Here is a 14,336-nt window from a genome sequence, read left to right as displayed (position 1 = left end):
GCTGTGTCATCTGAAGGTTTAGATTCAGTCACGTTGTTGTCTGTTAATTAGAATTTGGAACTTTTGTTGTCCCAATTTGGAAATACAGTGGCCGCCAGAATTATTAGAACACTAATATTTTCACCAGCTATCTTTTGCTGCAGTGTGTCAGTAGGAAATGCAGTTTACATTTGGTTAGCTGGTGAAAATACTAGCGTTCTAATGAGTTTGGCCACTACTGTAGTCATTTTTTCATATTTACTTCAATTACTGTTGCTATGGTTACAGGTGATGGAATACGGGCTTGTCTTCAGCTGCATGTCTGAATATCTGAATCTGATCCCAGACACTGATAGTGTAAACAATCAAAAGTCCAAAGAGACCCCTAAACTTGTCATCTTTCATTCAACCTCAAACCTGCATGACTTTTCGGCCATATACAATCTTAACAGAACCATGTATTGTTTATTTTTTGGAAGACTACATTGCAGAGTACCTTTTTGAAGGGTTGCAATGTCCACTTATTATAATATATTCTTATTAAGCATCTCTGGGCTTAGTGTTAGGGCTTGGTGATCTAGTTTATGGAGTTAATAAAGTGGAAAGGGTGCAGGTCACTATATTTTCATATGTTGCTTATTTCCAAGATAACATGTTTGAATTTATTTATTTGTTTTTAGTTAGATCTGGCAACACTAATGAACACTAATCAAAACTTTCTTGTGATTTCTTGCACCGCACATACAGAAAAGAAACAACTGTAATACATGTTTTAATATGTCATTAACAACTAGCTGTTTTTAGCTACTTTTGGTATATTTACACTTCGTAGAATTTCAGTAACTGAAGTTTACAGAAATGTGCGCCGAACTGAACGGGAGAAAATGTGAACTAAAAACTGAATTTATCTACACTGTGTCTAGAAAAAAACAAATATTTTACATAGATTTTTTCCCCAACAGAAGACAAGTTTGGAACATGAGGGTGAGTAAATGGTGATTTTTCATTTTAGGAATGAAAACATATAGATATATATGTATATTGTATGTATAGGTATGTCATCCCTCTTTTTCTAATGTTCTTTGCCATATCCACTCCAAGTGTGTCTGCATCAGTATTCATTCCTCCAATCATAAGGGTTCACATCAGCTGGTGTATGGATGCACTCTCATGTGTGCTACAGTACTTCTGCAGATAACGGGAAATTTACAGCATGTCAAGGGAATTTGGCAGGATTGATCGACCCTGTACTCTTTTAAAATGTCAAATGGTCTTTCTCTTTCCCCCAGAGGCTCATTCTATTGGAGCTGTAAAACTGCAGTAACACCAGCATAGCCATGTTGTCATTCGTAATCACACACACATACGCACACACACATGCCCTGCACTTAAACAAAACACTTACACCCTGCCATGTGCTTGACTGACCTTGTCATTTGCACTCACGGTTGCTAATGGTAACAACAAAACAGCTTCTGATTGGGTGTTCATGGGCAATACTATTTCTTCCTGCAGTGTTCTTGATTTTTCCAACAGTCATAGGAAGAAAGTTGTGCTGGAAGATGTGGATGCAGAATGTGCCAAATATGCAGCATGAATTTATGGATGAGTAAAATATAAGTGTGTAAAATAAGGCATTTTTAGTGCAGAGCAGAAGGGAAGGCTCAGAAATTCATGAAATTCAACATCAGATTATCTGCTCCTGAAGGGATGAAGGGTCATCATTAACCCATTAATGGGTTGACTGAGGTAAAGTGCAGTCAGCTAGAATAACCATGATGGATGAACACATACACTCCCTCACACACTATACACTGAGCTTTCATTACATATGACACAAATCCATTCTTAAACAAGGCTGTTTAGCCAGAGGGTTTTGAGCATCAGCCTTCTAAAATGATACAACATCCCTTTTTTTATTTTGGAAATATATATATATATATATATATATATATATATATATATATATATATATGTGTTTAAAAGGTAATGATGTATGATTTGTTTGCAACATTTTATCTCACATCTGAGGAAAAAAAAAGGTCAGAATTTAGAGATATAAACAGAATTGTGAAATACAAACAGAATACAGAGTTTATATTTCACAATTTAGATTGTTTTACATTTCATAATTACAGTTTTTTTGTTTTGTTTTGTTTTCACAACAAAAAAAATGGACTTATATTTCAGAATTCTGAACAAAGACTGAATTGTGATGAACAAAATCAGACTTGTGAGATAAAAAGTCGCAATTACCATTTTTACTTTTTTATTATTATGATTGTGTGGAATGGTATCTTTTTGTACAGTTCTATTTAAAATTCTATAAATATCCTGCACTGCTATTCATTCCATTCTACTAAATATTCTCTTCAAAATTCTATTCTATTTAATTTAATTTCCATTCTTTTTCTACTTTTGTTCTGCCAAATATTTGATCCTGCTAAAGATTCTATATTCTATTGAAGATTCCATTCAATTCTTCTCTATAGAGAAGAACAGAACAGAATAGTATATAAAAGTTATCGTACTCTATCATGCCAAACTTTAATTATATTGTTCTGTTCTTGTTAAGTTTCTGTTTATATTCTGCTAATGATTTTATCCCGTTCTGATAAAAAAGTGTGTGTGTGTGTGTGTGGGTGGGTGTGTGTGTATATATATATATATATATATATATATATATATATATATATATATATATATATATATATATGTATATGTATATATATATATATATATATGTATATATATATATATATGATATGTATTCTATTTGAATCCATTAACGGTTCTTTTATTGTTTAAGTTTCCAAACTACTCTAATGTATATATTCAATCTATTATTCTCTGTAGTGAAGAATAGATTTAATTTTATTAATGATTTGTTCAACTGTTGTCTTATGCTACTTTGCTCAATATTCTGTTGTATTCTGCAAAAGATTGTACTGTGTTGTATTGCATTGTATTCTGTTTCTACTCTAACTGAATCTTGCGCAGTCCTTCAGGGCGGAAGGGTTATCTACTATTTATCTGCTGCTTTATTTATTTTTATTCACACAACCTGATAACTCTAAGATAAGCTCAGCCTCAGAGAACATAATACAAAATATTTGAGTCAGAGCTTTTTTTTTCCAGCTTTAGTGCTTTGTGGTCTGCTATAGTGGTTTAGAGAGACTGGTTTAAATTCTATACTGTGGCTCCAAATCCTCAATATCTTCTTTAAATTGACTTCCTACTCCCCTGTATATAGGACGAGTATCTATCTGTGAGGAACATATAATGAAGGAGTGGAGAGATAGCGGGGTTCATCATGCAGTGCGCGGTGAGGTTCCGGCTCTCTGCACAGTGACAGCAGATAAACAGCCACTGCTTGGTTCCAGCATCTCCACGGGCCCCGTCTGCATGGAGACAAACCATGCAGTGCTTTTATGATGACACTGCGGTACTCAAAAAAAAAAAAGAGGAGATAAGAGGGATGAAAGAGAGAAATTAAGAATATTGCCAAACAAAGAACCCTGAATGATCTTCAAAGAAAAAAAAAAAAAAGACAAAAGGAGGAGTTTTCCACAGGAGTTGAAAGGAGGTGTAAATGTGTGCTGATGAAAGATTCCAGGTGAAGCATGAAAGAGTGAGGTGCAGGAATTCCTATGCTATGATACACAGCTTGAAATATCACAAGAGAAACAACAGACAAATAATCAAACACAGACAATGTGAATACAGGTAAATTTGGACACTATCCAAAATTTTGCATTTTTTAAATATATGATGACAAATACAATCATGTCCCTGGAAATAATACTATTTTGAATAGCTAAATATTTTCTCTACACTATGCAAAGGAAAAATTAAGGAATATTAAGAAAAAAGACTTTGCATTGAATATATTAAAATTATAATGAAATGTCATATTAAAACAGCAAACACATTATTAAGAATATTATTTAAAACAAATTACATCATTTTAAATATAAAATAGGATAGACTTAACATGTATTAAATATAAGGATACAGTTAATATAATGTAAAAAAAAGACATGTATATAAAATACCTTATTATAAATATATTAAAATCTTTATACGGAATAAAATAGTATTGACATAAAATCTTTATATACATACTACAACAAAAATGTTATTAAGTATTAAATAAAAATACTAAATACTAATAAATATAAGCATTGAATTGAACATAATACTAAAGTATTTTTATAGTACATGTTGAAAATGATTTTAAAAATAAAATCTTTATATTTAATATAGTAAATAAAATTAAGAAATACTGTAAACATACTTTATCATAAACAGAATATTAAAAAACTGAATATATCATTACAACACGATTTTTATAGTAAACATACATTTTTTTATTTATTTAACATAATCTTAATAATAAATACTTTGTGTAAAATATAATATAAAAAAACGTAATATTGAATATACTGTAACATAGTACAATATATTAAATTAAATATATTGAAAAATATAAATTTATGATAAATGTAATATATATTTTTTTAAATATGTTGAATACAATATAAAAAACCTTCAAATCTTTGAAGAGAGAGAGAGAGAGAGAGAGAGAGAGAGAGAGAGACGTAATAATTTGTCCCGTTTTACCTGTACTCACCAATTTTATTTATTTATTTATATTTTTTTTACCCTTTTCTACTTTGAGTTTAATGTTAATGCAGGTGTCTTACCTTTGCTGAGGGTTCCAGAGACAAGCCTCTGAAGGGACTGAATGAGCTTTAGGAACCCCTGTCTGCAGCGGCTGGTACAGCCAGCCATGATGAGAGAAAATCCAAGGGGCACAGACAGCCCCTACAACAGCCCAAACACTGCTTTCACCAGACGAGACGTACGTCCCATACGAGTCTCTCCGTGCCCTCCAGAGTGCTTCTCACGCCGCCTCTCACTCGTCCAGTCCCACAAGAGCTGCGCTTTTAACAATGGGTTCCAAGTTCAAGGATGAGATGAGCAGGACTCCCAGATAACACACACACCTTTCACCCCCTGTCCTCACACACTCTCACACACACTCACAAACACAGACAAGATGCTCATAATGTGCCTGAACCTGTTTTCCTCTGCCTCTGTGCCAACCGTATGAAGTGTAAAAGGAGAGATGCTGAAACAGACGACTGCTGCGAAAGTTAGAGGGGGAAAAGTTAGTGAGCGCTGCAGGCTCAAAGCTCAGAGACCGACCTGATGAATTATTAAGCGGATGGCAAGAGCCCGCTGCTGCGCTACACAGACTAAGAACTGCTCGGAGGAAGTTGAGTGTCCATGGAGACAAAAGAGTGGCTTTCCTTTTCCTTGACGATGCTCCTCCTGGTTACGCCTCTTCCTCTGGTTGTATGTGTGTGTGTGTGTGTCTGTGAGTGTGTGCGAGTGGTGTGGTGTGGTGATGTGGCAATAAGTCTGTGGTCCGCTGCAGCGTTTCCAACTGCTCTGTGCTGCTGGACAGATCCCTGCAGCATAAAACAGAAGACTACTGCTCTCTCTCTCTCTCTCTCTCTCTCTCTCTCTCTGTCTCTCTATCTCTCGCTCTCTCTCTCTCTCTCTCTCTCTCTCAGGAAGCAACTCTTGCACACCTATCTCACACTTCCCTTGTAGTAGCTGAGCAAAAATAAATTAGAATCTGTTCTGTTTTGCTCTACTCGGTTCTCTCAAGTATTTGCTTCTTCTGCTACTTCTGTAAAAGTATCTATTTATTGTATAACCCCCTGTTACAATCTACTCCATTATATTAACAAATATATTCAATTACAATCTGTTCTTCTGATATATTAATCTGCATTGCATTCAATTCTATTCTTCTGTTGCATTCTGTTAGATTCAATTATAATCTGTTCCATTAGTAAATTTAAAGATTATGTATTATATCTCTATTAACTCTATACTTATTCTCTCTATAATTATATTATATTTTTTGTTCCTTTTATATATCATACTCTTATGTTAAAGGTAATATTCCATTAAAGATCTATTTTGCTAGATGCTATTTTATTAAGGTTTCTATTCTATTCTATTCTATTTTTATTTTCTGCTACATTCCATTATATTCTACTCTAATTTGTTAGATTATATTTTGTTAAAAACTCCATTCTGTTCTGTTCTTCTGTTCTATTATGTCCATCTAAAGTTATTATTCTATTCTATATGCTACTTTATTCTGTTAAAGATCTTCTTCTATGTTTTCTAGATTCTATTCTATTCTATTCTATTCTATTCTATTCTATTCTATTCTATTCTATTCTATTCTATTCTATTCTATTTTCTATAAATGTGCAAGACTTACGATTACTCAGCACTTTCTCAACCAGAAGAATGACAGTGCAGAAACAAAAAAGTAAAACTGTTTGTCCTACATACCACATGTTCAAAAAAAAAAAAAAAAAAAAAAAAACTGTGGGAGTTTCAAGCAGCATAACAAAAACATTTGGCCTAAATAGACCTATTTTAATGTAAATTTTACTTGTAATAGTGGTCAAAGACTCTCCCCCAAAAATATGAATGTGACAAATTCAACTAAACATATAGATTAATGTGAGAATATCAATACTGTATTGTTAGGTACAATACTGCTTGTTTTTGAGATATCATTGTTCCCACCCCTAAATTCCCACACGCAACCCATTCCAACTTCTCGCGCTCATTTATCATTCTTGCCCTGGCTGAGGGGAACCCAAAATAGGCAGACAGAAGAAGAGGAAAGTGAGAGAGAAAGAGGAAAGAGGTAATGAGAAGTGACAGCTGTGATAGATGGCAGGACGATGCTGGAGGAATGAGACAGATAAAGTTAAAAGCAAATATGAAGGAAAGATGCAATGCAAAGAGATATGCAACGATTTGAATGAGCCACTGTCTCTATCTTCTCCTGAGAAAAATACCCTCGTAATCTCACATGTGTCCCCAATGGGGTATCAGAAGATGTCTCACAAGTGTGCTCAGATGTGCCAAGATACCACAGTCTCCAGTCAAAGTGAGAGTTCTCAATATCACATTTTCACATTTTCAAGTCCAAACAAACTGCATTGACAACCACATAATTTATATATTTATATTTTGTCACAATGAGAGATAGAGAGCGTTAAAATTTATCTTTAGGCATGAAGCCACGTTTTTTAAAATGTCATTTTAAATATAGCGGTAACGTGATAATTGAATATTTGTTTCTTTGTTTAAATTATTTCTGCCAGTGGGAGGTTTGTAAAGGTTAGGTTTATCATGTCCCCAGAGCAGATGCTTCTTATTCTATTAGACATGCTCAGAAAAGCCCTTTTATGTCCTGCGTTGCATATTGAAATATTTTTGGACTGTGTGGGTGGAAAGTGCAAAGTGGATAGAAAGCAAACAAGACAGAGTGAGAGTTTTGTTTTTATTGATTACGAGATTTACATAACCGAAGTAATAGAATCTCAACAGTGTTCAGTGTCTAGATTTCCTGTTATATTTCAGTTCTGCTTCTGCAAGATTCGGAATCTTTTATAAGCATAGATAAACATAAAAACCACTTATTGTTGTGCCTAAAACAATAATAATAATAAAAAATGCTTCTCACATAATTATGCAGAAATATGCACATACGCTGTGCAGTAAAAATGAATGCTCACTAATATTGTGGCAGACATCTGTAAAGCACCTCAGGTTGCTTGTGTTTTGCAGCTTATGTTGCAGAGAGCAGGAGGATTCACTCAAAGCAGGAGAATAATCTCAGAACAGCTGCAGTGAGGTTCAGTCGTACAAAGATGTGCTTCAGTTCTGCAGGTCTGACATCCCCAATTCTGATTGTCGATCACTTTGCAAGCTGCTGAGTGTATTTATTTGGGGTGCATTTAGTAGAACTGCATTTTAAGAGTCAAAAATAATATATATTGCGTATATGTAAATATCTGAGTATGTGTTCTTGCATTAGTGTTATATGCATGCTTATTTTATGCATATTATGTTCTTTTCTTTTATATTTGAATACATATGAAATAGCCATAATGATATCTCAACCAGGACAATTAATCATAATTTAGTAAAATTGCATATCATAATAATATAAAGGCAAACAATATATAATGAAAACATTCATCAGTTTAAAAATGACAATAAATACAAATATTGATTTATATTTATTGTATGGTATAAACTGCTTAGTGACATGAGTTTGCATTAAATAATAATATTAACATAATATATGTAGAGAGAGAGAGAGAGAGAGAGAGAGAGAGAGAGAGAGAGAGAGTGGAGAGAATTATCCATAATGCTCAGATTGTATATATAAAAGTTTATGCATATATGTAAAGTAGAAACTGGCTCAGAAAAGAAAAACAAAAAAATCTGCTTCAGTTCATGCTCTGTTCCGAACACAGAGTTCCTTCAAGGACTGATGGTTTGCATACAGCTAATGATCCTCCAGTGTGCCCATTAAAAAAGCCACCCCATCCCATTGTATCCACAAAGTCTGAGCACCTCCCACCAAAATTTTCTTTGCCACACACCGACTCACATCAGAGACTGTGTTGCATTATATCACACTGTCCAAGCACACCCATCTCAGGCTATTTTTACTGCTAAGCAGTTAATGAAGCTGCCACGGCTCACACAAACACACAGTGATACATGCACACACGCTTAGGGCAAGGAACTGCACTCGGCACTGTTGAATTAACCTTTAGACTCCTCTTTAGCTTCTCAGCACCTGTTCATTCCCAATGCTCTGAAGAGCACAGTCTTCTAGACTGCCTACATTTGAAATTCTAATTAAAAAACTAAATCTATCTGAATAAAACTCTTTAAAATACTTAGCAAGGCCATGCAAAATTATACAGAATCATGATTTTGATTGACACAGGCTAGCTGCCAAACACGTATCAACTGTAACTGCAGTGAATTTGCTGTGCTCCAATTTAGATACAAGCAATAGATACAGCAAAACCCAAGAGATTACAGATACAAAAGTCAACTTGTCTTTTTTATAATAACATATCTGATTGTTTACTTTTAGAAACAACAAAAAAAGGAGTTCACATACTTTTTCATTAGCAATGCTGCTTTTGGTAACTGGATTTTGCAGCTTCCCGTAATACCCTAGCAACTTGCAGTTTGTCTTTATGTCTATTTGTCTGGGTGACTGTAAACCAAACCTCAAACTATTAAAATGATTTTAAAGTTTTAAGCATCAATATATATTGCGCAAAATAAAGTCGTTCTATTTTGTTTTAAAAATGTTCTAAATAAGTAGTTACATATTTTAATGAGAAAAAATAATAAAAAGTGTTAACATCTGAATACCAATGGCTATTACTTCAGTTAGTTTATGGGAGAGTGAACAAGAGAGTAAGTTAATATGATAACTTGAGATAGTGGTATGACATAAGTGTATTGTAATTTATGAAGAGAGATAATAATACATTACTATATAATGATATAAAGCAAGACTAATTTGCACTCACAAGCCAAAATGATAAAGCTCTATGACACCTAATGGATTGCAGCCCACCACCCCTCCACTATCCTGCTTCACCTGAAAACAGAGTCAATGTAAAGTAAGATACCACAGCTTCTATTAAGCACAGTGTTATATGCGATAATGGACAGAGCATGTGTGATTTAAGTGGGTCTAATAGGTGACACATAGCAGGTGCCAGACAGTTGTGGCACTACATCTCAGAAGCAAACTGGAGGAAGGTTTCAAACTGACAGGAAGATATGCACCTAGCAAAATCTCAACAGGGCAATAAATCCATATACTGTCAGCTAAGAATATAGTGAGGGCTAGAAGCATTCAAATAGCTTATTTTAGAATCATGGTCTTTTTAACCAGTTTAGACCTTTAACATGCCTTTCATCGATTTCATGTCACCACTTGTGATAATTTTTTGTCGAGATGCCTGAGTACTTTTAAATGAACAAACATGTTACGAGGCTTATAAACAAGCGTAAAAGAAAGAAAGCGAATTTTCTTTTTAACAAATTTGGAGAAATGAAGCATTACATCACTTGCGAACCAAAGGATCAGTGAATGGGTGCCGTCAGAATAAGAGTCCAAACAGCTGATAAAAACATTGCAATAATCCACATGACTGCAGTCCATCAGTTAATGTCTCGAGAGGTGAAAAGCTGTATGTCTGTAAAAAGCAAATCCATCAAGGCATTTCAATTTTAAACTATTGTTTCTGGCCAGAATTCAAGTTCATAATCCATAATAATGCATGCTCCAATGAAAAAAATAAAAATAAAACAAACAAACAAAAAAAAAAACATCTCCTGTTGTCCGCTCACATCAAAATCCACTGACGTAATTATTTGGGACTGGTGTTTGATTTGTGCATATTTCTCTCCTGATTTAGATGACTTTTTTGCTTGAGAAAGCATGGAGAGGAAACAAACTCTGAGAGTGTTTACATTTTAATTTTAATGAACTATTCCTTTAGAATAGAATAATGGCAATGCAGCATTTATCTGTTTTTTTCCTTGTGTGCTGGACAAAACAGTGTTAAACCTGATGTCACCTGAAGTAAAAATAGACTCTATCTTTTAGATCCTGACTCGCATGCACGCCCCTGAATGAAACCATGTGATGCTGCTCTCTTCCCCTGTCACTCTCTCTTTTCCTGTCTCTCCTCCTCTTTTTCTCTCTACACTTTATAAACAGTTCTAAGAAACACACAATCCACTGTGCAGCCTTTTTACACCACCCAGCTCAGAAATATCCGAGGCTTTTGGAGCTCATCTAACAGACATGCTTGTTTTACTCATATTCACATGTGGGTAATTGTTTTCTACATGTTCCCCCTGGGAAAGAAGAGAATGTGTGCTTTAATCACTCTGTTTTTCTTCACTGTTCTGATCATCCATGTCCAGGAGAAATTCCTCTGGGCTCTTTCTGGCATAATCTTGCTTTCTCTCTCGCTGTGGCGATTGTCTTTTCCCCCTGGTTGCTTGTCTCGTGTGATTCGCATTGTTCTGTGTTTATTATTTTGGGGTTCTTTGGAGAGATTATGCATGAAGGTCTGTTTGGTATTGCTGAATGATTATATAAAACCTTCAGTCTAGCATTTCTCACATTTGATCTAAAATCAGGCATGTGCTACATAAGAATATTTACATTATACATTTTATAAAACGTATTTTTAATGTACAACGATCTGTGTTTTAAAATGTACTGAAAGCCTTTATGGAACTGACAGTTTGTGTTTCTTGAATATTGCAGTAGAAATTCTCCTTGAAACTCTCCAATGATTGGTCCTTTGTGTCATGTGACCCCTTACATCAGCACATTTTGGCTGCCCTTAACAGAAACTGTGAATCCATCAAAATTTCGCCCTTGTGAGCATAAAAGAGCACAGTTTTATGATCATTAATTATGAAAGACTAAAAGTAAGCAATGAAGATGCTGGCATAAGGACATTCAACATGAAAATCAATGCTGTGAGGTTCAAGGGCAGGGGGATTCAAGAGAGAGAGATTTGTAAGTGTTTGGGTTAAAGTTACGTAGTGCGCAAACTAACACTCGAATGAACAACATAGTTATGTAACTGAAGGAGACAGACAGCTTTTAGGCCACAGTGTTTCATACCTCACCGGGCTGAGGACATTTTCAGTAACTCACTCTCTTTTTCTCTGTCACTTGCGTCTTGTTGTAATATTTGGTTGTGACTGTCATAACTCATCTTCTGAAAAAGAAAAGTAATCCACACAGTACTTTAGTGTCCATGAACAACACAAACACATACACACACCAACAAAACCATGTCAAGGGTTCTTCTTGACTTGAGTCCAAAGTGCAAGAGGAAAAACAGCCACAAAAATAATAGGATTCTTAAATCGTGTGTTTGCATATTTACCAGAAACATAAATAGAGAGTTATATCATACATTAATTCGTCCAAAAATGAAAAATCCAAACCACTGTTGTATCCTGGCTTCTCTTTTCAGTGTAATGAAATGAATGAGGCTTTTCTTGCATGTTTTACAGAAGAATAAAAGTCATATCGTTTTGGAATGAAATGAGTAAAAGAAATTTCATTTTTTGGTGAACTTTCTTTTTTCAGTTGTTGGTAGCAAACAAAGCATACTTTTGTCTCAAACATTAGCAATGAATTGGTGGATCCAGTTTGCAAAACTGTTCTGAATGATTTGTGTACATATATGACTACTCTGAATTTCTCAAAAATATTATTTAGACTTCTTTTTTTAGTTATTTTGGGTCTGTTTTGAAGATTAAAACCTCCAGTCCACATTCATCATAAACAGTGCTTGATATGTGCATATTTCTCTCCTGATTCAGATGAGACAACATTTTCACCAGAGAATGCAATATTATGGAGAGGACAAACTAGTTAGCTGAAAGCAACGATTTGTTAGGCTAAAAACCTCTTAATAATGGATTTGTTTATTAGAACATTCATCTTGTGTATACGTACATTACATTTGGATAACTGTGATGTTTCTATCAGCTGCTTGAATTCTCATTCTGATGGCACCCAATAACTGCAATCTATTAATGAGCAAGTCATGCATCGCTAAATTTCACCAAATCTGTTCTGATGAAGAAACAGACTCATCTACATCTTGGATGGCCTGAGGGTGAGTGTATTTTCATTTTTGATGAACTATTCCTTAAAAGCCAAGTGTTACATTATGGTAAACCCTAGCATCTTTAGGCAACAGTTTGTTCGTTCAATGGTTGTGCCATCGAAAACATGAGATTGTATCTGTTTTGGGTCTGTTCTGAAGCTTACAAGCTCCAGTTCACAAACACTGTATAGCATTAAAAGAAAATCAAACATCATCTTTTGTGTTCTACCAAAGAAACATACAGGGTTTGGATTGGAATGACACTGAAGTGAGCAAAATTTTCCTTTCAATCCCACAATAGACTCACTCCCACTGTTGTTGAATTAGAAACACTCATGCAGCAGTGTTAACTTGTTTTCTGTAATGCCAAGTTAATACAAAACAATATGTACTTTTATAACTCCACATTGAATAAAAAAAAAAATGAAAATATAAAAATGTATTAGATTTACCATGTTAATAACTGTGGAAATGTGACATCACAGTATATTAGAAAGGTGCATTGCGTTCATTATAATGGATGCCATCCTTGAAGTCAGTTTTGATCATGTCTTTTTATCAGAGTTCCATTTTTTTTATTGATCCTTGAATCTGAGCTTCACACACCACTCACAGTTCCCCCCTAACGTCATTACTCCCTAGAACCAAGAGCAGAAATAGTGTACCATCCTCAAGAAAACTTCATGCTGACTTCTCCTTCGATTTCTGTAACAACACTGCATACAAAATCAATGAAGCAGTCTCTCTCTGGGATGTGTTATAGTGCATACATATGGAAAGATTTTAGATGAGGAGCTTAATTCAATATTTAATGAAAGATGGTAAGAAAGGGGGCATGGTTTGCATGCTTACTGTTGTGCCTATATTCTAATTTAGGTAAAAAACTACACGTTTTAGTCACACCTGCACTGATTGTGAATTCCATGCTCCGTGTTTCTTTCTGTGTGTGGAGGGAGGTAATTGATGGTGTTTTGTGTTGAGCCAGGACTCAGTGCTGTCAGTAATAATCATTTATTTAGGGCTCTGTGCTCTCACACGAAGCAGTACTACTATACAAGTCCTCAGACAGACGCTCCTTCTCTGACACTCACAGTTGGGTGAATAAAGGCTAATGATGTTGAGGAGCTGTTATTGAACTTAAACTGCAGAAGGTGACAGGAGATCAAAGAACTAATAACAGTCCAAATCTCACAAGGTACACCTTGTAATAAAAGTTTGCTTGTATTATAGTGTAATTGGATGAATGGTAATTGAATTCGTATCTAATTACAGAAGAGAGAGTAGAGATTTTAACGTTTAAACTTAGAAGCTTCTATTTATGTATTTGTTCATGTATGTACATTATGTATTTATTTATTTAACTGAAATAAGTTTGAGGAAAGAGAGCTGATAATAACAAAAATGACATCCTATTGACTGTTTTTGAAAATGTTTCTAAATATGGTTGGCACCTTTATATTAAAATACTATTTTACAAACTGTGTAAGTCCAAGAATCAGTGATTTCAGGATGAGTCTATACTGCCATCTGTTGGATGTTAGAGCACTATTACAGCCCAAAGTAGTCTTACTGTATGCCACCAAACGAATCTAATTAGGGGACTTTGACAAAATTTGGATTGCTGAGGGGAAATAAAACAAACAAACAACAACAAATCAAAAACTTATTCCAACACAAAATGATTAAGAGTAAACTAATTTACTGTAGCCTATATTAAGTTAAGCATAAAAAAACCCAGTACTTTTATGCAGAAACAAAAGTGAAAATAATCAGGAGGGC

At 34.5% G+C, this 14,336-nt stretch overlaps 1 protein-coding gene across 1 annotated transcript in view; it reads right to left on the bottom strand.

Annotated features, from left to right (window-relative positions):
• Positions 1-5,455, bottom strand: part of LOC127966574 (Kv channel-interacting protein 1) — a 32,033-nt gene extending 26,578 nt beyond the window's left edge. The window contains exon 1 of the mRNA XM_052567676.1: positions 4,686-5,455. Coding sequence (XP_052423636.1) covers positions 4,686-4,773 — 88 coding nt within the window. The 5' untranslated portion in view covers positions 4,774-5,455. The remainder of the gene's footprint in view (positions 1-4,685) is intronic.
• Positions 5,456-14,336: the final 8,881 nt, after the last annotated feature.

This window comes from Carassius gibelio, chromosome B10 (assembly GCF_023724105.1).
Source record: "Carassius gibelio isolate Cgi1373 ecotype wild population from Czech Republic chromosome B10, carGib1.2-hapl.c, whole genome shotgun sequence".
NCBI classification, from domain to species: Eukaryota; Metazoa; Chordata; class Actinopteri; order Cypriniformes; family Cyprinidae; genus Carassius; species Carassius gibelio.
This window is presented reverse-complemented; position numbering and strand designations above follow the sequence as displayed.